Raw genomic sequence first — 23,916 nt, forward strand, 5'->3', positions numbered from 1 at the left:
AATTCAACTGACTTGTCTCTTTAAAGCATGTCAAAAATTCAGTTTTTATAATGGATGCAACAATAATAAATTATTTCACTCTCCCGTGAGATTTCTCATCTAACTAAAAGAACAAATATCATAATATGAATTTTCTTATATCTACACATCAAAGAAAATTTGAATATGAATATTCAACCACCTTAAGGTGATAAAATTTTCTATATGCAAGCATATAATATTTTATTTTTTGCAAGTATCTCAATATTTTCTTTAGAGTCGTCTAGTGATCCAACCAATCAATAGGTTCATTAATAATAAGAACAACTAATCAACTAATCAACCTTCGACTACTTATAACAATAAACTTTAATTTATTCACAAATAAATAATCATCAAGTCATTTATAAGTATCAAAATTCATAGGTAATTGAAAAGAAAAACATCATGAAATTTAAAACTTATTTCTTTTAAGAGTCTGATCACTTTGATGATTAACAAACCATTCATGATATAAATTCCAAATCATAAATATAATATTCTAACATGTAGCCATAATTTTTCATGTCCTTAACTCTAATTTTATTATACTTAAGAATATATAAACAATAATTATTTTCATGTTAGAGATAGACTAATGCTAATTATTTTAAAAACTCTATCCTTATATAAATGCTCCATACTATTATGAGTGGAATCAAGATAGCTTTGTATCAATGGTTTAGTTTGGATCCACATTAAAAAAAAAAATGGAAACTTGATATCAAAATTCAAAAATGTTATTTGGTGTTGTGGCAAAGTCTTTAGTCTTTCATGAATTATAGTAGGCCCATTTCAACTTGGTTCACGTTACGAGCTTGGTAATAAGGCCACTTTACTAGTCCAGAAAATTAAAATCCTATCAACAATTACGGGCTTGGGTGATAGGAATTCTTGTATAATCTTAGTCTGCAAAATTTAAAGTTCTGTTGACAATTACTTGCCAGCTACAACACTCTTTTGTGCTTTTGGTCTTTTTTTTTTCTTTTTTTTAATAGGGTTATGGTTATTTTTTAAAATATTTTTTTGTGTTGAAATACATTAAAATAATATTTTTCAGCGCATCAAAACGATACTAAACATAAAAAAAAAATTAGTAAAAAAAAACAAAATGAATTTTTGTGTAAATAAAATTTAACCAATAAAAAAAACTATTTTAAAGAGAATTATCTCATTTATATAAGCCAAATCGTACAAGATGGTACTGGATCCCCTTGCCTACATTTAGAAGCCTAAAATATATATGACAAGTGTCAAACGAGTTCCTACATTTAGAAAATTATCTCATTTATATATATGACAAATGTCAAACAAGCCTAAAATCCTCAAAGTGTGAATTCTTAAAAGGAAAAAGTTTGTCGCCTAAAAATTACATATATAGAGTTTTCAATGTCACACTGAGATATTACAATGATATAATTATTAACAAAAACTAAAAGAAATGATATTTTTACTGTTTATCATGTCATAAAATATTATTCATTGTAATAATATTTTTTTTTTACTTTGTTTTTTTAAATATTTTAATTTTATTTTTAAACATTTGATTTATTAGAGATTGTATTTCATGATTTGTTACGGCTATCTATGAGCTCATTACATTCTCATGATTCATGTTGTAGATTTGACGAGTTAACACAGTTGACTTAAATTTTTTTAATTGGCATTTTAAAAAATAAATTATCCTTTAATATTGAGTTGATAAAAAATTATAATTTTGGATTGTTTTTTATGAGGTTATCCTGGTCTCATAACACGAGTTTTGCGGGATAACCCGGATAGACTCGGGTTGTTTTATTGTGTTTTTTTTTTAAATTGATTTTTTAAAAAGTCTTACACTTCAACAATGGGTTGATCGGAAATAGAGCTTCATAATTTATTTTGATTTATTTTCTATAAGGTTATCTCAGTCTTGTAGAACCAGATCATGAGTTTAGCAGTTTAACCCAAGTTGACTTGGGTCATTTTTTTAGTTTATTTTCTATGAAGTTATCTCGGATTCATGACCTGGGTCATGAGTTTGGCGAGTTAACTCGATTTGACTCGGGTCATTTTATTTTAATTGATTTTTTTTAATTTCATCTTTCAACATTGAGTTGATTAGGAATTATGCTTCATAATTTATTTTGATTTACTTTCTATGGGATTATCATGGTCTTATGTCCCAGTTTGTGGGTTTGGCCAGTTAACTCAAATTATTTTATGTTATTTTTAAAAAATATATTTTATTTTATTTATTTTATTTTATCATTCAACATTGGGTTGATTCGCTTTATATTGAGTTATCATAATCTCATGAACTGGGTCATAAATTTGTTTAGTTAACCGAGGTTGATCTAATATGTTTTTGTCTCAATATGTTTTTTAAAAAAACATGTCTTGAATTTTGAGTCAAAATATGTTTTTACTAGTTGTCCAGGTTGCCTTTAGACTTATTAAGTCAATCGAGTCATATGGGTCAACCACCGCATGATTTAGTTTTTTCTTTATTAGAAAAATATTAGCAACGCTTGATTATTTTTTTACATTAAAAAGATTTTGATCTGACCCGTAATATAGCGCAAGTCAACTATCTAATAGGGTTATGATTGTCATAAATTTAAAGAAATTAGGGTTTGGGTTCGAATTAAAGAAGAAGAAATAGGGGGGAATTGTTAGGTTTTAACTCCTTTTAAAATCATCAATAAAAATTATATTGTCAATTTTGATGGTTATTTGACACATTAGAAATATTAATAGAATTGCCAATATAATTTTTTAATTTTTTTTTACTTTATCATTATTTTTATTGAAAATTATTGATGAAAACTTTCCAACGTAATTTTCATTGGTAAACAACAATGAAATATTTTGCATTAATAATTTTATTGTTTTTTTTTAATTCTTCTTATAGTGTACATAAGTGAATTTTGTAAAGATATTAAAAATACTATTTTCCATATAATTAGATTTTATACATGAGTGCATGAGTAAAAGATCCATGCATATAAATATAAATCTGAATTCTATTTCTTAAGTCGCTCGAATTCTTTTTTAACTTATCAAATTCATTTATTAAAAAAAAAACCTCATAAATCTAGAATAAGTTGTCATAGCAAAAGTCGGTTTACCTGCCGCACAAATCACGAAAAGAACTGCATAGCAAGGTTGGTTTTGTAGCTTTGGTGACTAGTAATCAAATTTTGACTTTTTATATGTTATACTAATTTTGTGGCATGCGCTATGCTTAGTTGTATCAAAATATTTTTGAATGAAAATATAATTTGTTAAATTTGCAATTTAGATTATGAGCTTTACTGGATCTAATAATTTATTTTTTATTTAATAATATAATAATAAAAATAGATATTCATAAAATTAAACACTAAAATATTAGAATATTTACTTGAGACTATGATAACCTCAAAAAAAAATAAACTGAAACAAATTATAAATACCAATTTAAAATCAACTAAATCTTTAAAGGATAAAATTGATTTAAAAAAAAAGCCAAAAGGATTCAATTGAAAGATGAAATTTTAAAAAAGAAAATTATTTGACAGTATTATTAACTCCAACCTAACAAGTCAACATTGAAACTTTTTGACTCGATTTCTTTCATAACCCAGGTTTAAAATTAACCCACTAACTCTAGGTAACTTTGTTGACTTGACAGATCTAAAAGCAACCTGAATGACAAGTAAAAGCATGGTATGACTTTAAAAAAATTTCAAGATGATATATTTTTTTAATATTGAAAAGATGATCTATTTAATTAATTTAAGCTTCACGAATTAACTCACAAACCCCTAACCTAGATCGTGGACTCTATTGGATTTTAAAATATTTTTTTTAAAATATTTTTTATTTAATAATATGATAATAAAAAGCGACACTTGCAAAAAACAAGTATCAATAAAATATTAGAATGTTTGTTTAATACTACAATAACTTCATATAAAGCAAACCAAAACAGATTATGATGATCAATTCAAAACTAATAAAATGTTGAATGATGAAATTAAAAGAAAACATTTTAGAAAATAAAATAAAAAAAAATAAAAAAATTGAGTAAAAAAACTAAAATATTTCATTGTTAATATAATGAAGCATCATATCAATTCTTTTAGTGGAGTAATAGTAATATGCTTCATTTTTTGCATTTACTTAATTCTCATTGGTTGCTTTAAAGACTAAAATGAAACTTGTAAAGTTCATTTAATAGCAAAAGTAAATTAATACATTTGAAAGTTCTTAAAAATAGAAAAACAGCAAATAAGTTCATCAATTCTTACACATTGAGCCTAATTGCCTAGGGTCTAATAAGATATCAGACCTTAATACATTTGGGCTCATTTATGTGCTGAGTCCAAGTACTTGTAGGTCTAACAAGATGTTAGACCTAATACCCTTGAGCTCTGCTACGTGTTAAGTCAATTACCTGGGATATATTAGATGTCAGACCTAATACATCTACACTAATCTACACGCTGAGTTTGAGTGCATATTGGTTTGATAAGATGTCAGACCCAATATCTTTAGGTTCAGTTATGAGCTGAGCTCTGGTGCCCATACGTTTGACAAGACATCAGATCTAACATCCTTAGATTTAGAATCATTTCAGGACCAAATACATATGAAATGGAAAGTCTTTATAGGCCCCATATCAGGTCACAATGCTATTTTGTAATTCTTAACATAAAATGTTAAGAATCTAAAATAGTCATTTCTTTACACTCTTAGGTGTATAGAAGTCTTTAAAAAACATGTCATATTTTCATCAACATTAATATTGCGTATAAAATAATATATAAAAATCTCCTATAGGTCTTTCGTATTCACATTAACATTAATATCAATATAAGGGTTATTCTCATCAACATTAATGTTGTGTAAATAATGTTTTTTCTCATCTATGTTTTTGAGAGGAAATGACTCTTTGTCCCTAGCAAAACAATAAAGTTAAAGGGCTATAAATATCTTTTGAACTATCAAGATAAAAGGTACATACTTTTTTTTATTCTCTAAAGCATTCATATTCTTACTTTCATAGCATTTATCATACATAAATAAGAACAAGTACTTTTATTCTTAAATAAAATGTTAATTTTCTCATTTATTGTAATCCTTTATAAAAAAATTACTAACTTTATCATCGGAGGGTTCCTAAATCCCACCACTAATGATTGTTTTGCAGATTTCAGATCTTTTATAATCAACCATCAATTTTGTGAACTTTAAAGAAGAAAATATAAAAATGAATATTTGATTATCTATTATCCAAACACATCATCGCATTTCTTTCCATTTATATACCTTTTTATTCTCTATACTCCCATTTCATTATTCAAATAATAACCCATCAAGCTTTCAATTTTCTTGAGATTGAAAAGCAAGTATATTAATCGCAAGAAAAGTATGTTTATAGTATTTCTCTTATTTTAAAGAAAAATTCTATTTTATTATTTAAATCAAGTATAGTTCCCTTTTCTTTTACATTAAAAACTCATTATAGAGAAAGTTATATTCATGATTTAGAGCGCGGAAAATATTTTTAGAAAAAATGAAATGGTAATAAAAGGCAATTAATACACACACAGACATATATTGCAATTACAATCTAGATACATTTTTTGGCACCCTACCGAAAAGTTCCTAGCTATGCCATTGACAACTTGGTTTTGCATTTGGTAAGTTTGATTCAGTACAAGTAACGTATTACTAAAAAGATACAAACGCTTCATTTCATTTATAACTTTGAGAAATAATTATTTTCTTTCCAAGTAATATAAACAACTAATTTCTTTTTGATAGGATTCTGGTTTTTCTCACCATGTATGAATCGGTGTATGAATGATGGTACACAGTATAATTAATAACAAGAAATATTTTTACCCGGGGCAATATATCCGTAGGATCCATCAAGAACAGTACGTTGTTCGATGAATCGGGATCAAGCCACACCAAAATCAGCAACAAAAGCCTTCAAATCTGAGTTCAATAAAGTATTTGTTGCTTCATATGTCGCGATGAACAATTGGTGGAGTCCAGCCATGATGCAAGTAAGACATAGGAGGCGCGTTGTCTTTGTTGATGGTCACTCTTTTCATCCAATTCAAGAATTTCACAGCTCCAACATCATTTCTTAACCCATAAAACAAGCTTACTCTCCGTGTATTTGTAAATAAAAAATATGGTGTTAAAAAATAATATAAATTATATCTTAAAATTTTATTTAATAATTTAAGTGTTTAGAATGAATTAATTCTTTGACATAGTATCAGAGTCTTGATGACTAAGCAGTCACGAATTCAAAACTCATTGATAAGAATTAAGCATAATATAACATGAGTTTATACAAGTTTTAAACTTAAAAAATTCTTATTTAAAAAAAATATTAAAAAATAATATAAATTATATTTTAAAACTTCATCTAATAACTTAAAATATTCAATTAAACGGTTATTTAACACATGATTTGTAAATTCCATAAAGCTTTACAATGCTCAAGTGCAGTATTTATGGGTTTCGCCTCATTCTTGAAACTCTTGTCAAAAGTTGGCTCCACTGCCTCTCGACGATGAAGTTTCTTCAAGGCAATTATTTTTCCACTTGGAAGTTGTGCTTTGTACGTAGACACTCCCATATCGACGGATCCAATACAATATATCTGATGTCAAAATCCTCAGTCGCTGCGATGATGTCTTCCTAAGCAGCCTCCCATCAAAATTCAATATGGACAGCAAGTTTCCGTTCATCAACAATGTCGCCTCAACTTGGGTATTCTTGACGTTTCGTCTAGACGGAGAATAACATCCAAGAAACAAGAGACCAGGGGAAGTAGATATGGTGATAGGAAGAAGTATTTTGATGGAATGAATATTTTTGTGGTGTTTTGGCTGTAAGAAGGAAATTTTTTGTGCTGAACAGCTTGAGAAATCAAGGTGTAGAATTTTGTTGCCATCAAATGTGGAAGAATTGTCAAAACCACAAATTGCTTATATTAAGCAATGTAGAAGGAATTGAACCGAACAGATGATTAGAACAGAGATACAGTCCTCACAAATTCTCTAATTCCAAAGGGATGGATCCATTGATTTTGTTACCGTCAAGGCCCAAAAATATTGAATTGCTTAAATAGCCCAATGTAGAAGGAATTGACCTCTGATTAGATTATTAGAATACTAGCTGTGAAACCGCGATATACAACTGGGTTAGATTTTTTTTTTTTTTTTTTTGCCTAAAAAGTAATATTCAGGTGTTATAAATATGTTTTAAAGCCCAAAAAAAATCTATTAATAAATTGGTTTTATTTTACTTATATGATAAAAAAATAAACAACGATAATAAATAGAATAAAAAAAAGTGACCACAATATAATGAGAAACTTGTAATTAAGGTAATAAAGGTTAAGTCATCCTGAATTAACCTGTCAAACTCAAGTTATGAGATCAAAACAACTCCATAAAAAAAAACCAAAGAAAATCACAAAGCTCATATATATATATATATATATATATATATAAATTAAATGTACAATGATGAAAGATGAAAATAAAATACATAAAAAATCCGATATCAACCTCGCTAACTTTTCAAATATAGCCCGGGTTATTATATCAGAAGCATCTTATCTAGAAAAATCACAAAACTCAATCCCATCCAACCATATGTTAAGAGCTTAATTGGAAAAACAATTTCAATTATACAAAAAGAATCCATAACAAGAAATGGCAATTAAAAAGAATAAGGATTAAAATTTAAATAAAATTAAATTTTATTTTTTATTGAACGGTGAAATTGAAAAGAAAAATCAATTTAACAAAAGAACTCTAAAAAAAATAAAACAATCAAAAGAACAAGAACCAAATTAAAAAAAATAACATATCACAAATTAAAATTGAAAAATAAAATTGAAAACAAATTAAAATTTCATAAAACGGTCAAAAAAAAATTAATGATCAAATTTAACATATCAATATATCAGAGGACACCTCTGAGATTTTGCATTGTCATCACTTTTACGAGGTGAGGAAAGAGTAGGAGAACAAGAAAAAAAAACCATCAACATCACACCATCAACCCAACATTGCCACGAATCACCTCAAAAGAAAAAGGACCCTGTGTCATTTCCAATGACATGGAAGAAGCTGGTGAATAGATGTTGGGAGGCGCCACACGCATTGCCTGAAGAGCACATATGTCTCCCACACGTTGCACGTGTCAGCCATGTTTTGTTTTGTTTTTTATATATATTTATTTAAATACCAAATAGCATCTCATCTAAACTAATAATAACAAAATGATCATTATGAAAATACAAAAACAACTCACTGGTTGTTGGTTTTAAATTTTTTGCTTCCAATGATATTTTGATTGTTTTACTGTGTTTTTAAAATACAAAAAACCTTATTTATCTCCCATCAATTTAATAATAACTAATAAGCCTCGTAAAAAGATTTCAATGCTCCTAAAAAACAATTCAAGGATTTTTTTATGAGAAGAACAAAATTATTTTTACATTCTTTTAGTGAATAATATTTTCACTCCCAATAAACAGTGTTTTAATCTCAATTAGTTTTTGTTAATAAAGGTGTAAAACCCATATATCCCAGTGTAAAAGGAATTGAATTGATTAGATTATCCTCACCAAGATCTAGTTCAACCAAATTCTTTATGTTCCCAAATTGCAAAGGGATGGATCCACTAATTTGGTTGTCGTTAAGCTGGAAGGACCTCAAAAATAACACAACATAAAAGAAATTGAACCAACATGGCTAATGGAACAGCAATTATATGTTCCAAATTCATCAAATTCCCTATTTCTAGAGAGATGGGATCCATTGATTTGGTTGCTTTCAATGGTTAGAAAACGCAAAATGGATTAACAACCAAATGTAGAAGGAATTGAACCAACAGTATGTTATGACTAAGAGCTAGATTCTCAAGCTTCGTGGAATTTCCTAGTTCTCGAGGATGGATCCACCGATTCTATTGACATGAAGGCTTCAAGACCTTGACTAAATTGCAGAATGTTTCAGAGATCGGACCACTAGGTCCACTATACCTTAAAGTTTAAATTCTCAAGCTCCCTATTTATGAAGGGATGGAACAGTAGATAGATTGGTAAGGAATGTCAAGTTCAACTAATTGGCGAAGGTTTGAATTAAGTGAAGATGGAAACCCACCTCTTACATAATCTGAGGATGCGTCCAGCCTTGCTGCAATCCACACCTGGCCACCGGCAACGGTTTGAGTGAGATTCATGTGGTCACTACTGTAATCCACATTTATAAATGCATATTAGACTACCAGTAAAGATATTTAGTTTATCAATATTTAATTTATCGTTATAAAAGCATGTTAAACAAAAGATATCCAACAAAAACCTAAAATTTATACTTGTTTAAAACTATAAGTATTTAAAAATATAACTCATGAAAAACATGCTTTCAACATAAATATAATAAAAAGATTTCTAGTATGCATATTAAACATATAATCAAACTTGCGATTGATATTAATTCAAAGTTATAATATGCATACTAGTAGTAAAACATATCTATATTTAACTTAAAATAAAATAGGGTACGTACTTGTTGAACGATTTTAAAGTGATGAAATTTTTGTTGTTGGTAATAATGAATCGTTTGTTCTTAAAGTTTTATTGCTTCTCACTTGTGTAACTAGAATGTTTGCATTATGTCTCTCAAATTCCAACAATGTTATCATCTTAGTTTAGATGCACTTTTAAACAAGTTATTTAAACCAAAGAATATGAAACTTAAATATCTCTCAACAAGATGAACTCAAACTCTAGATTTGGATGGAAAACCAAAGCTTTAAATGAAAAAAATATTAAAATATAAGGTGAGGAAGAGTATGTAAAAATCAAAAAAATTCAAATTAGAAACTCTTTTTCACTCTTTTTTTACAGTAAATTTTAAAAGTTAAAAGGTTAAAAAATTAATTTTTATAATTATCAGTATCTGATTAGTCATCTAGAATTAAATCTAAAAAATCAAAGATTTTTTAAATAAAAAAACAAAGAATTATTTAATATTAATCAATAATTTATTTAAATAATATTAATTAAACAAATTTCTAACAACTCCACCGTCCACTCCGAAGCAATGCATTGCCTTCTGACGCTAGTAGTACTGAGTCAAGTGCAGCCACAAAACCAGAAGAAAAATGTGATCCTCACTGTTGCAAGAAGTTTTGATTGGTAGATGAACGCCATGTTCGAGCTTAGTTAATTCCAAGTAAAATTCTTTTAGTCGTCCACGTGCACTAACACTTAATTTCCAAAACAAATCGTACAACAGGACGTTCTCTCCGGTCCCATGCCAGAGGCGGAAGGTGCAGATAGTCCAGCTCCATCAATGATGGCTTTGGAAAATTAAAGAGATGTTAGAAAGTAATTGATTATTGAAATATGTTGTTATTGGGAAATATATTAAAATAATATTATTTTATATTTTAAAAATTATTTTGGTATTAGTAAATTAAAATAAATAAAAAAATTAAAAAAATAATTTTAAATAAAAAATTAAATTTTAATGAAAAGTAAGATAAATTGTCTATGATTTGGTTGATTTTCTAAAAATTATAACAGGTTTTTTTTTATTTAAAATTATTTCAAACTCGATTCTTAGTCAATCAAATATCAAATGATAAAATTAAAAAAAAAATTATTTCAAAAAAAAGACAAAAAAACCTAATACAAGTATGAAATAAAAATAAATCACTGTTTCATTTAATATCGCTTTGTAAGGAGATAAATAGTGAATTCATTTGAAAAAAAAAATAATGTTAATATAAGAAGTAACGAAAACATAGGAAATTGAAAATAAAAAAAAAATTGTTTCAAAGTGAATGATCTGATGATAGGAACATTAGGCGGGAGAAAATGGCAAAAGATAGCAAACTGACAGCGATTTGGTTCGTACGGGTATCAAGTTTCTAGATCTATAGAAAGAGTGATCTCAGGAGAGGACAGCTAAACCCCAACGCCTTTTCCTTTTCTGCTTAACGAGGACTTTTCTTACGATTTTGCCAAAGCATCAATGATAGATCACCTTCTAGATCGGGGATCGTCTATTCATTGTTTACAGGCAGCTCTAAATTCTGCTGAAGGTAATCTGTAGTTTATATATATCTATACAAGTTGTTCAGTGTTATACCAGTGATTAAGTATTCTTTTCCTAGTTAACAACGACATAACACTTTTTAAGAGTGTCAATGGGAACTGTCCCCAGCATCCTAAATGCACACTCCCAGATGATATCAGGTGTATATATGAAAATCTCAGGTGCGTAGGTGCTTGGAAGCTTTCAGGTTGGATATAAAACTTAGCCTGTCCTAGGGCTTAACTCAGAGGCTGTACAAGAATGTGATAAAGATTGTGTCTTAACATATTTTTCACTTAGAAATACTTCTCGTTCTCGTCGTTCTCGTGTAGCAATGCATAGACTTTCGTCATTAAGTGACCCTAATTGTGGAGTGTTTGGGAAAGTGGCCGAAAGAGAACTCTTAGGGTATCTTCAACAGAATAGCTATATAGAGAGTCACGTGAAATAATTATCAAAATAGCTCTTTATATATTGATTTTGAATCTTTAAGGGATGCTATAATGTTTTTTTTTAATCAAAATGAAGAGTCATTTCTCGATGTTTTTCGCTCTTTCAAATGGTTTCTGCCATTAAAGATATACCCTTGGCGTCTGGTTGGTACACTACCATACAAAGCTTGAAGTAACAATGGATTTGAAAGGTTGAGGACAGCAGAATCCGATGGTCTTGTTTATGTGGCCATGGCGCTCATTTCCAGGCATTTCACATAACTTATCAAAGATAGAAATATAAACAGAAACCAAATCTACAATCAACATGTTTACATTTCCCCAAAATATGTATTTTAATCCAATTAGCACCACCATACACCAGATGATTCCAAGAACCTTCTGCCCTTCTGCATCCCATGCCATGTGCATACTATATATACAACTTCACTATCCTGAAGTCGGCTAACTCCTTTCACATTAGATTTTCAAGCAAGAAGTACACACAGAAAGATTTTCTTGAATCAAAATTCTTCCATGTGAGATTCAGCAAGTTCTTCTACTACTTGGCATAGAAGTAAATCAAGGATGTGCTGCCCAAACTCAGTAAACATCTCTTCAAGACATTCAGAATCAAACGTGTTCTTCATTACCCATCTAGACTCCTTGACATCTTCCTCTGTCAACCTGCAGAGCTTTCTCAGTACTTCACTGTAATGTTCCTTATTGCGATTATTACATGATTCAAAATCATTTTTCTTGATCCCCACTGGCTCATCTTCACCATTGATCAGCATATTATCAGATAAATCTGGAGGATTTGGTGAAGATATCTTCTTTGAGAACTTCAAGTCCACAGGCCATGTGTCACCTGCTTAAAAGGGAAAAAGAATTAGCAAAAACATTAAGTTGATTTGGATGTTGATAATGTAGAGAAAATCCACAAATAAGAAGTGTTGGTGCTTAATAAACTAACCAGCTAGAGGTATTGCATCATGAGCCAAAAATTCACTGAGACCAAAAATAGAAATTGTGCTTGAATCTTCTGAGCTACAATCAGACTGCGAGTCTTTATATGCTTGCCGTTTCTTTATCCTCTTCATGAACTTTGATTCTACCAATACTTCCTTCTGATTTACGGGCTTCTTCACTGGACTTCTTGCCCTTGGATTCTCTCGAGATTTTCTGCAAACATCTTTTTTATGAGGCATGACAAAGCCTGATGAAAATTGGACACCATCGCAATTACCAACACTTGAAAATTGTCTACTACTAGACACCCTCTTTGGCTCATTCTTTGACGTGGAAACCTTCATGTTGTTGTTATGTCGATTCTTCTCCGTCTTTACTGCTCCTTCCCTTGTAACTATGCCCTCCTTGTTCTTGCTTCGCTCTTCATAATTCTTCTGCTTCATCTGATCTCCAAAACTGATCCCTTCAGATTTCCTCTGTTTTGATCCCATTTTCTTAGGTTTCTTGTCTTGATCATCCAAGTAAAGAACGTACACATCATGGTTTTCTTGATTCATCAACGCTGGCACTTCACGAAATGATACTGATGTTCTCACTCGGCGATGTTGTGCTTGTGCTAGATCCAACTGGAGCAAGTAATCCATAAAATTCACTGACCTACTTCTTGTGACCGACTCTGGGTTACTCCTTCCTCGTGGAACCCGGTTGGTATCTGGCAATGAATCTAACCCCATTAACCTAGCCACCACACCTGGCGTGGTACTGCCTGGAGCTTCAACATTAGCATCAATACCAGTTTTCGGATCTTTCTTTACATGATTGAAGAACTCTGGAGTGATGGGCTCTACTCTCTGATCTGATGGGTGTGTTTGGTGACTGCCTCTGCATAGAAGAAGACGTACTATGCCTGAAAAGCACCCAGAACCTGAGTTATGTGAGTGACTCATAGTTTGGTTTGCTACTTTTGAGTGTGCAATCAAGTGATGTACATGAGATGCAGAGAAGAGACAGGCTTTTGTAATATATTGAGAAGTATGCCACAAAAGAGGGATGAGCAGAGGCGGGCTTTGGGTTTTGAATGGAGTTCTGGTGGACAGTAGTGAAGAAAAAGTCGGCAGAAAAAAAATTCGGTCGTCGAATTCACATTGAGAAAGAAGAAAAATCAAAGAAAGATGCTACACCTACGCGCTGCTAGGTCGGGTGATAGATAGATAGATAGTACAGTATAAATTACATTAGGATAAAACGACCTGTCAATTGCATTTTCTGACATGCTATCTGCCTACTATTATAATATGCCTAGCTAGTAACTATATTGAAATATTATTTAATTTCAGAAGAATTTCAGGGTTCAAGCATGGTATAGCTGTATTTGTTGACTTCCCAGACTAGATGGTCTGCTATGGTTCCGAGGAGGTTGGACCACAAGGGTCTTTGTGTTCAAAATTCTCAGCCACCGACGCTGCTGACTGTGATGTCTCTATGACCTTAGGTTAATTATGGGCCTGTTTGTGAGTTTTGTGTGGAAATGTCAAAGACTATGGCTTCTTAAGCCAGCAATTGGGATGGGCCTCTTTTACGTTATAGTAAGTTGATATATATTTTAAAATTATTTGTTTTTATGTTTTAAAAATATTTTTAAAAAATAAAAATATTTATTTTCTTATTTCAATTTTTTTTTGATATATTGATGTTGAAATTAAATTTAAAAAAAATAAAAAATATTATTTCGATATATTTTTTAAAAAATAAATACTTTAAAAACCCTGTAATATCTAATCTGTTCTAATAAATTAAGCTACTTCTTCCATATAAAATATTAATTATTTCTTATTCGACATTAAAGGGTTTCTCTGAATCAGTTTTACATCTCAGTCGAGGTTAGGTCCACTCCTTAAAAGGTCTTTAAAATACACTCGAATTTTGAATTTAAAAAATCAAGAAATATACATTCTTAACCACTAAATCAACTCTATATAAAGTATAATTGTAACTATAGGAGAATTTAAGCATGTTGTTACGCATAAAATACATAGCTGCAATATTGCAAATAATATTTACAAGAATCAGAATACCGGTGTTTGATATAATTAAATTTTCAGTGATTGAATACAAAAATCTTTATATTAACTAAAAATCTGTTTATTTTATATTAAACTACTTTTCAAGTATGGCTTTGGTTTTTTCGCTTTATTATTAAACTTGAAACTGAAACGAAACTAGTGAAATCAATATCAATACACACACTATTAGGGTTAGTTTCCATGCAAACTAGCATTATTAAACTTGGGTCATTATAGAGAGTAGATTTAGAATCAGATCAATTCAAAATCTAATTTAAACTTAATTTTAAAAAATTAAATAAAAATTAATTTGATTAAATTTAAATAATCTAACCAATAATCCAATTAAAATAATATTGTTTTAATTGACTTAAATTAGTTGGGATCACTCTCCAATCTATAACCCAAATTGTTTTCACTTTGATGTAGATTGTTTTCATTAGAGTTTGGTAAGCAAACTCTATGGAGAAGACAGGCCCTTCTCCCACCAGTCAATTACCATGTTGAATGCAGCCTGTTGAGTTTGGTACGCGAACTTCAAGTTATAGCCATGAAAAATTACGAACGAAAACAGGATAATATCTCTATAGATGGTTCAAAAATATCCATCAACTGCTCGTATTGTAGTTTCAGGGGCGTGGACCACGGTGCTATACCACTGATAAATAAGGTAATTCATTTGCAGATTCCGGATTTAGGCGCAGGCAAATCAGCAATTCAGTCCTCAAAGAGCATGATGTGTGCTGGTAAAGAGATTGAGATCTGCACAGCAGATCTTAAATTCGAGTCAAGATATATATTTTTTTTAAAGAATCTGGAATAGTTAGAGTTTTACTCACTCATCTAGATTTTTAAATGATGTATTTCCTCATAATAAAAAAAAATTAGCAATTCAGCACCATACATTTCTTAATATTTTGTTGCAAAAAATGCTTTCTTTTCTAATCAATCATTTGATATTATCTACTCTCTTTTTTTCATTTATTAAAATAAGAAAAGCAAAGTAAATTGAAAACGAACATAAAACAGATGAAAAGGGTCAAACTATAAATAAATTTAAAAATATAAAAAGTGTATATTTAATTTCTAAGACTGTGATGATGAGTCGATGACTAATTAATTAATTATGATAAATAACAAAAACTGAATTATAATTAACTCCAATTTCTGTGTGTCTCTGCACATGGCCCTTGCTGATTTGATGGTTGATGTGAAGTCATTCATTGTGAAAAGGAAATGTAATAAAATGCTTACATCAAAATGACTTTAAGAGCTGCTCTTGGTCCAGTTTGGTGGGCCATTTCTAAAAGTCAAAGTAGGGTGGACTTCTTTTTTCATTACTCTGTCACAAAATAAATATGGAGGAGAAAAATACAGAGCAGCACAGACCAGAATCCCTAAACAGAGTCCCCTACATGAATATATTTTTAATATATTTTCATTTCATTTAATATATTTTTAAATAAAACAACCGACGGGAATCTAACACACTTCCTTAATATACATTATTTCCTTCACTGTTGCAGCATTAATTACGAAAATACCCCTACATGTACACTCTTCCCAGGCACCAAGAAAGATCTGCAGTCAATCCTGGTAGGCATGAGTTTTTCTCGAAGGAAAAAATTGAGATCAAACGAGCCTGGCCTTTACCATGGCAAATCTTGCTCAGACAGATTGTCTAAGCTAGGCAAATAACTCCAATATAAAGCGGCTGAGCAAACTATCCTGTGATTCAGTTGAGGAAGGCCAGGGAATTCACTCTTCCGATGATGAGCGACTAACTTGAGAGTCAGTCTGGTAGTAAACAACATCCCCGGTGTCGCTAACGTAGTGGTCTCTTGCCATGCTTCTTATCAAGTCTCCGATTAGATGAAAAGGTAGAGGGCCTGATTTCTTTGGTTCTCGGTAATATTTCCCAAGCACTGGTTTGGCCGCCTCAGTCTATACATGCAATGAAGCAATAACAATCGGATAAGAGAAAACAGCAGGTCAAAACAAGCAAGTCTCTCCTCAGGTCCCAGAGAGGTGATCATCTGAAGCAATAACAAACAAGTCTTGATCAAAATAAAGAAACACTCACTGCTTCGATCAAGTGATAGTGTGGGATTTGAGGAAACAGATGGTGAATGATATGGGTTCCAATATCATGATGGATGTTGTTAATCCATCCATAGTCACGATCAAGTGTCGTAAGCCCTCCCCTCAGGTAACTCCATTCCTGTTCAATGACATTTTAAAATCAAAATGTAATGATTAAGCTTCAGACCAATCTTTATAAAGAGACCATAGACATTTCTTTTCTTGGTGATAGAGTAACTACAAAAGACCTAGCAATGAAAATCAACTTAAGCATACGACTCTAGATATGAATATATTATAGTATTAACTTGTCGCATATTGGGATTTAAATATATGGTCGAGATCAAGGATCAGGACAGGAAAAAACAATGACGCAGCAGTTAGGACATGCATACCTTTCCACGATACCAAGGAAGCTTGTCTTCGTGACCATGGTGATGCAGGTAAGTCACTAAATCCAGCCACATAACAAAACCCTAACATTGATTAAAAACCAAGTTAAGAAATTCTTTGAATCGAAAAAGAAAACCTTTGTGGAAATTCAATTTCCATAGCATAGAAACCTACAGCACAAGAGAACCTGGCATTTACCACATATGGAATTCCATAGAGATTAAGCAGTTGAATAGGACCCATTACAAAGGATAAGCCAACAAGCAAAGCAACCATTGCAGTCCAACACACGGTAGAAGTGATCACATCGATTTTCTCACTTGGGACGAACAAATCGCTGTTTGGGTGAAAGTGTGAACCGGTTTTTCCAGGACTTCTGCTCCACTGTTGAAAAGAATTTTCAGCAATCAATTTCTTCAACTCTGAATAAAATTGCTCAGCAAAAGAACACATACTTACAAGATAAATGGGGTATGCAAGCATGGGAAATGGCACAGTGAATCGTAGCTTTTTTGTCATGTCGTCCAAACTTTTATATATTTTCTCAGACAGCTACATCAAAAAACAAGAAATTGGTAAAGCTTGAGGACTTACAGACCCGCAAAAGCAAAGAAGCTATAATGCAAACCGACAACGGAAGAGAACCCATAAACAGAGTTTATCACTAACCGGATGCCATGATTCATCCTTCTCAACATGTCCATGGTTTTGATGATGAGTCCTATGGCTAATTCTCCTGCGAAATAGAGCCAACACAATGCATTTCCTCATTAATTCCTCAAATCAATACATTACAATTTCTGCAGACTGTGAAAAGAAACACAAACAGTTTGTATAAATCAAAGTGCAAGATATTACCATCCATGGTAAGGAACAAGAATTGAAGAATGCAAGATATGCCCCACCACACTATTTAGATTGTGGTTATTGGAAAAACTCCCATGGCCACTACACGAATCAAACTCAACATACAAAACACAGACTTAGTATCACCAAAACAAAAGGAACAAGCAAAATAAATAATAAAAAAAAACCCAGATCCATAAACAAAAAAAAAAAGAAAAAAAGAAAAGTGATTACCAATCATGTCCAAGAACAAAAATTGCCCAAAACATTGTCGATTGAGCAGCCCAATACAAAGGCCAAACAAGCCAATTGTTAAGATAAGCAGCAACTGCAGCTAAACCAAAAACCACAGCCACATCCCTAACAACATAACTCATTGACCTCCATGGATCTTTAACCCAACAATGCTTTGGTATAGCAGCTCTAACATCAGACAAATTAAATGGAGGTGGTGAGCCAGGATCGAATTCTATTTCCTCTTCTCCCAACCCATTAAAGCCATTAATTTTATTATCTTCCTCACCATATGCAACCTTAAACGGAGCACTCACTTTAAGCCCCCAATTCCTCTCCCTAAAACACCCTCTTGAAAACTTATCGAAAGGGAGTCTTTTTATATCTGTGAGTGTCCTGTTGGTGAATAAAAATCTTGTCTTTGAAGGGTTATTGTGAGAGATGATCCCAGTTCTAGGTCTATGCAAAGTTTGAGGGAGAGGCTTTAAGCCACATTCTGACAACACCAGGCTAGCCATCGGAACCCAAACTGCGTGTCTCTATCTGGCTTCAGACAAGGAGAGACACGGAAAGAATAAGCGTAGCAAGAAACTAGTTAAATATAATAAACAATAAGAGAACTAACAAGTGAAGCAAGATATCTAGGGATAAAAGAGAAGCCTAAAAGATTATAGCACTCTAATAATACTATATAGTTAGGGAAAAATAAAAGATGACAGTCTCCCTCTCTCTTCTCTTGACCTGTGTGGTCTCTTGACATATCTTCTGAGTGTGAGGAGGTTATGAATGGCTGACTCGAGCTTGTTTGGTAATATGATTGTGGGTGCTTTTCAAATAATTTTTCATGCTAAAATGCATGTTAATGATGTTTTTTTATTTTTTAAAAATCATTTTTGACATCAGCACATCAAAACGATCCAAAACGTATAAATCATATTAAATTTTAGCAAAAAACAAAAAAAATTTAAAATTTTTTAGGAACGCAGGTTGAACCGCGTTCCGAAATCGTGTGGCTTTTACTGTTGTTTGGTTCGCGTGAAACTTGCCTACCGGCCATTTAATAGGAGTTTGACGTATTCATTTGGAGTACAAGGAATCAAGGATGATTTGGATGAACGAAGATATGAATGTGTACGGGAGATAGATTGTGTAGCAAAGCTTATGCTGTTCAACAGTGAAATTTAATAAATTTTCTTAAATACTAGCACTAAAATTTAAATTCAAAAAACAAAAATAAAAGATAAGAAATTTTTAATGTAACCTCCTCACAAACTAAACTATTTATTAGAATAGTATTTTTCTTTTCATTGAATGTTTTTTATTTAATTTTACATTTTAATATTAAATTTATTTTTTATTAGGTTATCTCAATCTTTTAATATGAGTTGTAGGTTAAGCCAGTTGACTCAGATTTTTTTTAATTTTATTATTTAATATTGGGTTATTTGGAAATTAGATTTCACGATTTGTTTTGTTTTGTTTGTTTTTTATTAGGTTATTTTGGCCTCATGATCTGAAAAATAGTGTTTAATGAGTTAACCCAAATTGGTTCCGGTTGTTTTTTGTATCTATTTTTTTAATTTTTTTTAATTTCATCATTCAACATTGGGTCGGTTGGAAATTAAGTTTTATAATTTGTTTTCTATATGATTATCATAATCTCATAACTCGGATAACGAATTTAACCTGTTAACCCAGGTTGACACAAGTCGATTCAATGTTTTGTTATTTTAATATTATATTTCTACGAGTTGTCCAGGTTATTTTTGGACACATAAAATCAACTGCATCACATAAAATTAACTCTTACATGATTTAATTTTTTAAAAAAATTAAAAAATTAGCAACTTTTAAATATATTTTTTTACATTTAAAAAAATTTAACCCCACCCACAATACACCGTCGGTCAATCCTTCCAACCATCAAGGCAACTCTTTGGAATTACACTCTTGTGTCTGGACTCACCCTCAATTATTAGATAATAGATACATGACATGCATATGGTATTATTGATAGAGGTGGATATAAAAAAGATGGGTCAAATACAGAGTATTCATACAAGTTTAAGGTGGGGATGGATATAATAATTTTTTTTTTTTGGAGTTTCTATATCTGCATATATCATTATGTATAATTTTTAGAGTTATGATTTTTATCATTTTCGTATAGAAATGGATATCCCTAAATTAACATAGATTATTATTATATATATATATATATATATATATATATATATATATATATATATATATATATATATTGTTTGTAAAGGATGGTGTACATATGCTTTCTTGTTAATTTTGTTTGAGGTTTTTATTTACCAATATAAAGTCATGATTTTTTTTATTTATCAATATAAATGTATCATAATATTATTATTAAACTTGATGTAACTTGAAAATTCGATCTAGAACTTGAATAATTCACTCCTAACTTGGATTGGATATTAAATTAAAATTAATTTAATTTGACTTGATTAATCCCATAACTCAATTACTTGAAAGATGGACACGTAACTTGTTCTACTTTATTAAAAACTTAATTAACTTTTAAAAAAATTAAAATTAAAATTATATTTATTTTATTTTATTTTATTTTAAAAAAAAATAATTAGGCTAAATTAACCTGAGCATGCATCAAACGTGAGTTGACAAAGGCCTTATTGATCGCCAGCTGTGTCAACATTGAAGGCCTTGTGATGACAAGCATGTGTCAAACGTGAGTTGAAAAGTAAACTTTCCTCCTTTGTGCACTGAAATTGGATGGGGACACAGAGGCACTATGAAAGAAAAGATTTAGATCCCTCCCATGCCATCATCGTGCTTCATTTTATATATGCAATAATTGAATAATCGACGTGGCAGAGTGTGGTGGTGATTATAATTTAAAATATTTTTTTAATTAAAAATATATTAAAATAATATTTTATTTTATTTTTTAAAAAATATTTTTAATATCAGCACATTAAAATGATTTTAAAAAATAAACAAATAATTTTAAATAAATATTTAATTTTTTTAAAATATAGTTTCAATTATATTTCCAAACATTGCTGTTGTCTTTCTCAAGAAGAAATAGGGACCAAAGGTTATGTATCCATTATAGTCTAAAGGATGCAATCATGTTCGAATGGTTTTGGAGCTTTCTTTAGTGCAATAATTGATACTATACTTTATTAAAAAAAAAAAAATCCTCCACTGCCATCATTATTTTTAAAAGAAAAAACATCGAATATATCTCCATATTATTAGAATAATATTAATTTCATATATCAACTATTTTTTATATCAATTTCACCCTTTCTATTAGAATCACTTAACTAAAACAGTTAGATTCTCTATAAAATCACATCATTTCTAAAAAAGAAAAAAGAGTATAATTTGAATGGAAATATGTAAAAAGCCTTAAAAATATATGTGAATTCTGAATTGAAAAGTTTTCAAAGTTTGAGAGTAAAATTGATATAAGAAATTATTTGGTGGTAAAATTGAGATTGTGTATATAGTTGGAGGGTAATTTTTATATTTATACTTTAAAAGTAATAAATATTTGGAAATCAAGAATGCAAGAATTTACAAAAACAGTATTTACTAAATACTATATTACTGTCAATAAAATAGCAACGAACTTGGAATACTATTACGATTTTGTAGTTTTTAGAGTAAATACATATAAAAAAAATAATGTTAAATATCAAGTAAAATATAACAATAAGAAATTTTAAAAATGAAGTTTTTAGAGTCTTAAAATGGAATTCATTTACAAGTTTTATGAAATCCACTTATATTCTTGGAATTTTTTCTTATCCTACTTTATTAATGTTTAACATTACTTGCTCGTATCAATTAAATGTTGTTTAGTGATTAAGATACTGATATATCCCTGCAAGGGTGAGAATACAAGTTTGATTCCCAGAAAGCACACTTATTAGCACTGTTATTAAACCCGGCCGGCCCGGCGGGTCGACCCGGTGGCTGGACCGGTCCGGATTTAATAAAAGATCGGCTGTGGCAACAGCCCGGCCAAACCTGGGCGAACCCGGACGAGACCCGGTTTTTTTTTTTTTCAAATGTGGGATTTGAAACTCATTAGTATATATACTCTATGTTCCCATGAAAAAAACCATGTTTTTTTCAATGTGGGATAAAAACCTTTTGATTTAAATATTTCAACTTAAAAGGATAACATAGTATCTTTTCAATGTGGGATTTGAAGCCCTTTCATATATATACACTATGTTTCCATGAAAAAAATCATGTTTTTTTAATGTGGGATAAAAAACCTTTTGGTTTAAATACTTTAACTTAAAAGGATAACATGATATCTTTTCAATGTGGGATTTGAAGCCCTTTCATATATATACTCTATGTTCCCATGAAAAAAGTTATGTTTTTTCAATGTGGGATTTGAAACCCATTAGTATATATACTCTATGTTTCCAAGAAAAAAGTTATGTTTTTTCAATGTGGGATAAAAAACTTTTTTAGTTTAAATACTTTAACTTAAAAGCTTAACATAATATCTTTTTAATGTAGGATAAAAAACTTTTTAAAATATTTTTTTAAACTTCATAATATGAATAATCTATATTTACATGGATTTTTTCATATGAAATATTAAAACTTTAATTTTTTTTAATTTTTCCGGGTTGACCCATGAAACCCGGGACCCGACCCCTTGGCCGGGTCAACCCCCGGGCCGGGTTTAATAACTATGCTTATTAGGAGGGGCAACTACGAACCCCGAACGAGACTAGTCTCACCCTTTAAAAGGGTATGAGGATACCCGGGTAAAAAAAAAAAAAACATTACTTGCTCATACAAAAATTTCACAAGAAAAAAATTCAATTTTATTGTTTGAAAAATATTGAAAACAAGATGGCCAAAATTGAAACAAAGAAAAAATGGAAGCCTTTTTTTGTAAAAAAAATAGTTTCATTGCCTTTTTGCTTGATTTTGCCGGCTTAGGGTTTTTCAAAAATCCTTTTTGGTCCCTTTAGTTTGAAAATTAAACACTTTAGTTCAAAACTTTATTTTATTTACATTTCAGTCCTTAAGCTTAAGAAAGAAAAAGGAGTCATTGAAAAATGATGAAAGAGAAAGATCGGATGGTCTGATTTCGTTGGTACTTAATATCAAAGTATTTATCTTGACGAGAAAAGTGTTATTAAGGTATTTTTGGACTTTTATATCGCTTGAAAACCAAAGTATTTAAAATTAGAAAACAATAATTTCAAAATTTAGTAATCTATTTTTTTAAAATGATTTTTTTGGTAATTCTATTGATAATTAAAAATCTCTTCAATTTGTTTTTTGGTTTTAATGACCTAAATTCGTTACAAGAATATTTTGGCAGCTAATTATTAAATGAGTTATATATATTCACTTTTTTAAAATGATCTCAATTTTGTCTCGAGAAAAGTTGGTTTTAAAGACATAAATTAGTGACATAAATATTTCTAATTACCAACTGAATTAGATATATAAAAAAATTCATCACTACTTACTCGTAGTGTTATCGATGGATTAGTGACTAAAAGATTCCGTCCCTAATTAATAATAAAAATAGGAAACAAATCTTCATCACTAATTCCATAAAAAAATATTTAAAAAATTAAAAACATATATTTTTAATTTCAAAAATCAATAATCTATTTTTTATATATAAAAAATTGTCAGTAATTCTATTGATAATTAAAATCCCTTAACTTTTTTTTTAATTTTAATTTTCTTTCAACAAAAATTACCTCAAAATTTTTTTAATTA

General features: G+C 30.1%; 2 protein-coding genes across 2 annotated transcripts; both read right to left on the reverse strand.

The window, feature by feature from the left end:
- Positions 1-11,798: 11,798 nt before the first annotated feature.
- Positions 11,799-13,873, reverse strand: LOC7460358 (uncharacterized). Its single transcript, XM_002323548.4, has 2 exons — positions 12,537-13,873; positions 11,799-12,431 (listed from the first exon to the last, which is right to left on the reverse strand). Exons 1-2 carry the CDS (start codon positions 13,477-13,479, stop codon positions 12,085-12,087), a joined length of 1,290 nt encoding a protein of 429 aa, XP_002323584.1. The 5' UTR covers positions 13,480-13,873; the 3' UTR covers positions 11,799-12,084.
- Positions 13,874-16,007: 2,134 nt separating this feature from the next.
- On the reverse strand, positions 16,008-18,914 carry LOC7466077 (omega-3 fatty acid desaturase, chloroplastic). The gene is made up of 8 exons (XM_002323549.4): positions 18,151-18,914; positions 17,929-18,018; positions 17,740-17,806; positions 17,530-17,622; positions 17,269-17,454; positions 17,073-17,153; positions 16,679-16,816; positions 16,008-16,539 (listed from the first exon to the last, which is right to left on the reverse strand). The coding sequence occupies exons 1-8, from the start codon at positions 18,666-18,668 to the stop codon at positions 16,354-16,356; spliced, it is 1,359 nt and encodes a 452-aa protein (XP_002323585.2). The 5' UTR covers positions 18,669-18,914; the 3' UTR covers positions 16,008-16,353.
- Positions 18,915-23,916: the final 5,002 nt, after the last annotated feature.

Source organism: Populus trichocarpa, chromosome 16, assembly GCF_000002775.5.
Source record: "Populus trichocarpa isolate Nisqually-1 chromosome 16, P.trichocarpa_v4.1, whole genome shotgun sequence".
Classification (NCBI taxonomy): Eukaryota; Viridiplantae; Streptophyta; class Magnoliopsida; order Malpighiales; family Salicaceae; genus Populus; species Populus trichocarpa.

Excerpts from the sequence above, each read along its gene's own strand:
- LOC7466077 (XM_002323549.4), bottom strand. The coding sequence starts at position 18,668 with ATGGCTAGCCTGGTGTTGTCAGAATGTGGCTTAAAGCCTCTCCCTCAA. Across the intron at positions 17,623-17,739 it reads AGGATGAATCATGGCATCCG|CTGTCTGAGAAAATATATAA; the intron begins GTTAGTGATAAA and ends TTTTTGATGTAG. Across the intron at positions 17,455-17,529 it reads TTGCATACCCCATTTATCTT|TGGAGCAGAAGTCCTGGAAA; the intron begins GTAAGTATGTGT and ends TCTTTTCAACAG.
- LOC7460358 (XM_002323548.4), bottom strand. The coding sequence starts at position 13,479 with ATGAGTCACTCACATAACTCAGGTTCTGGGTGCTTTTCAGGCATAGTA. Across the intron at positions 12,432-12,536 it reads TGATGCAATACCTCTAGCTG|GTGACACATGGCCTGTGGAC; the intron begins GTTAGTTTATTA and ends CCTTTTAAGCAG.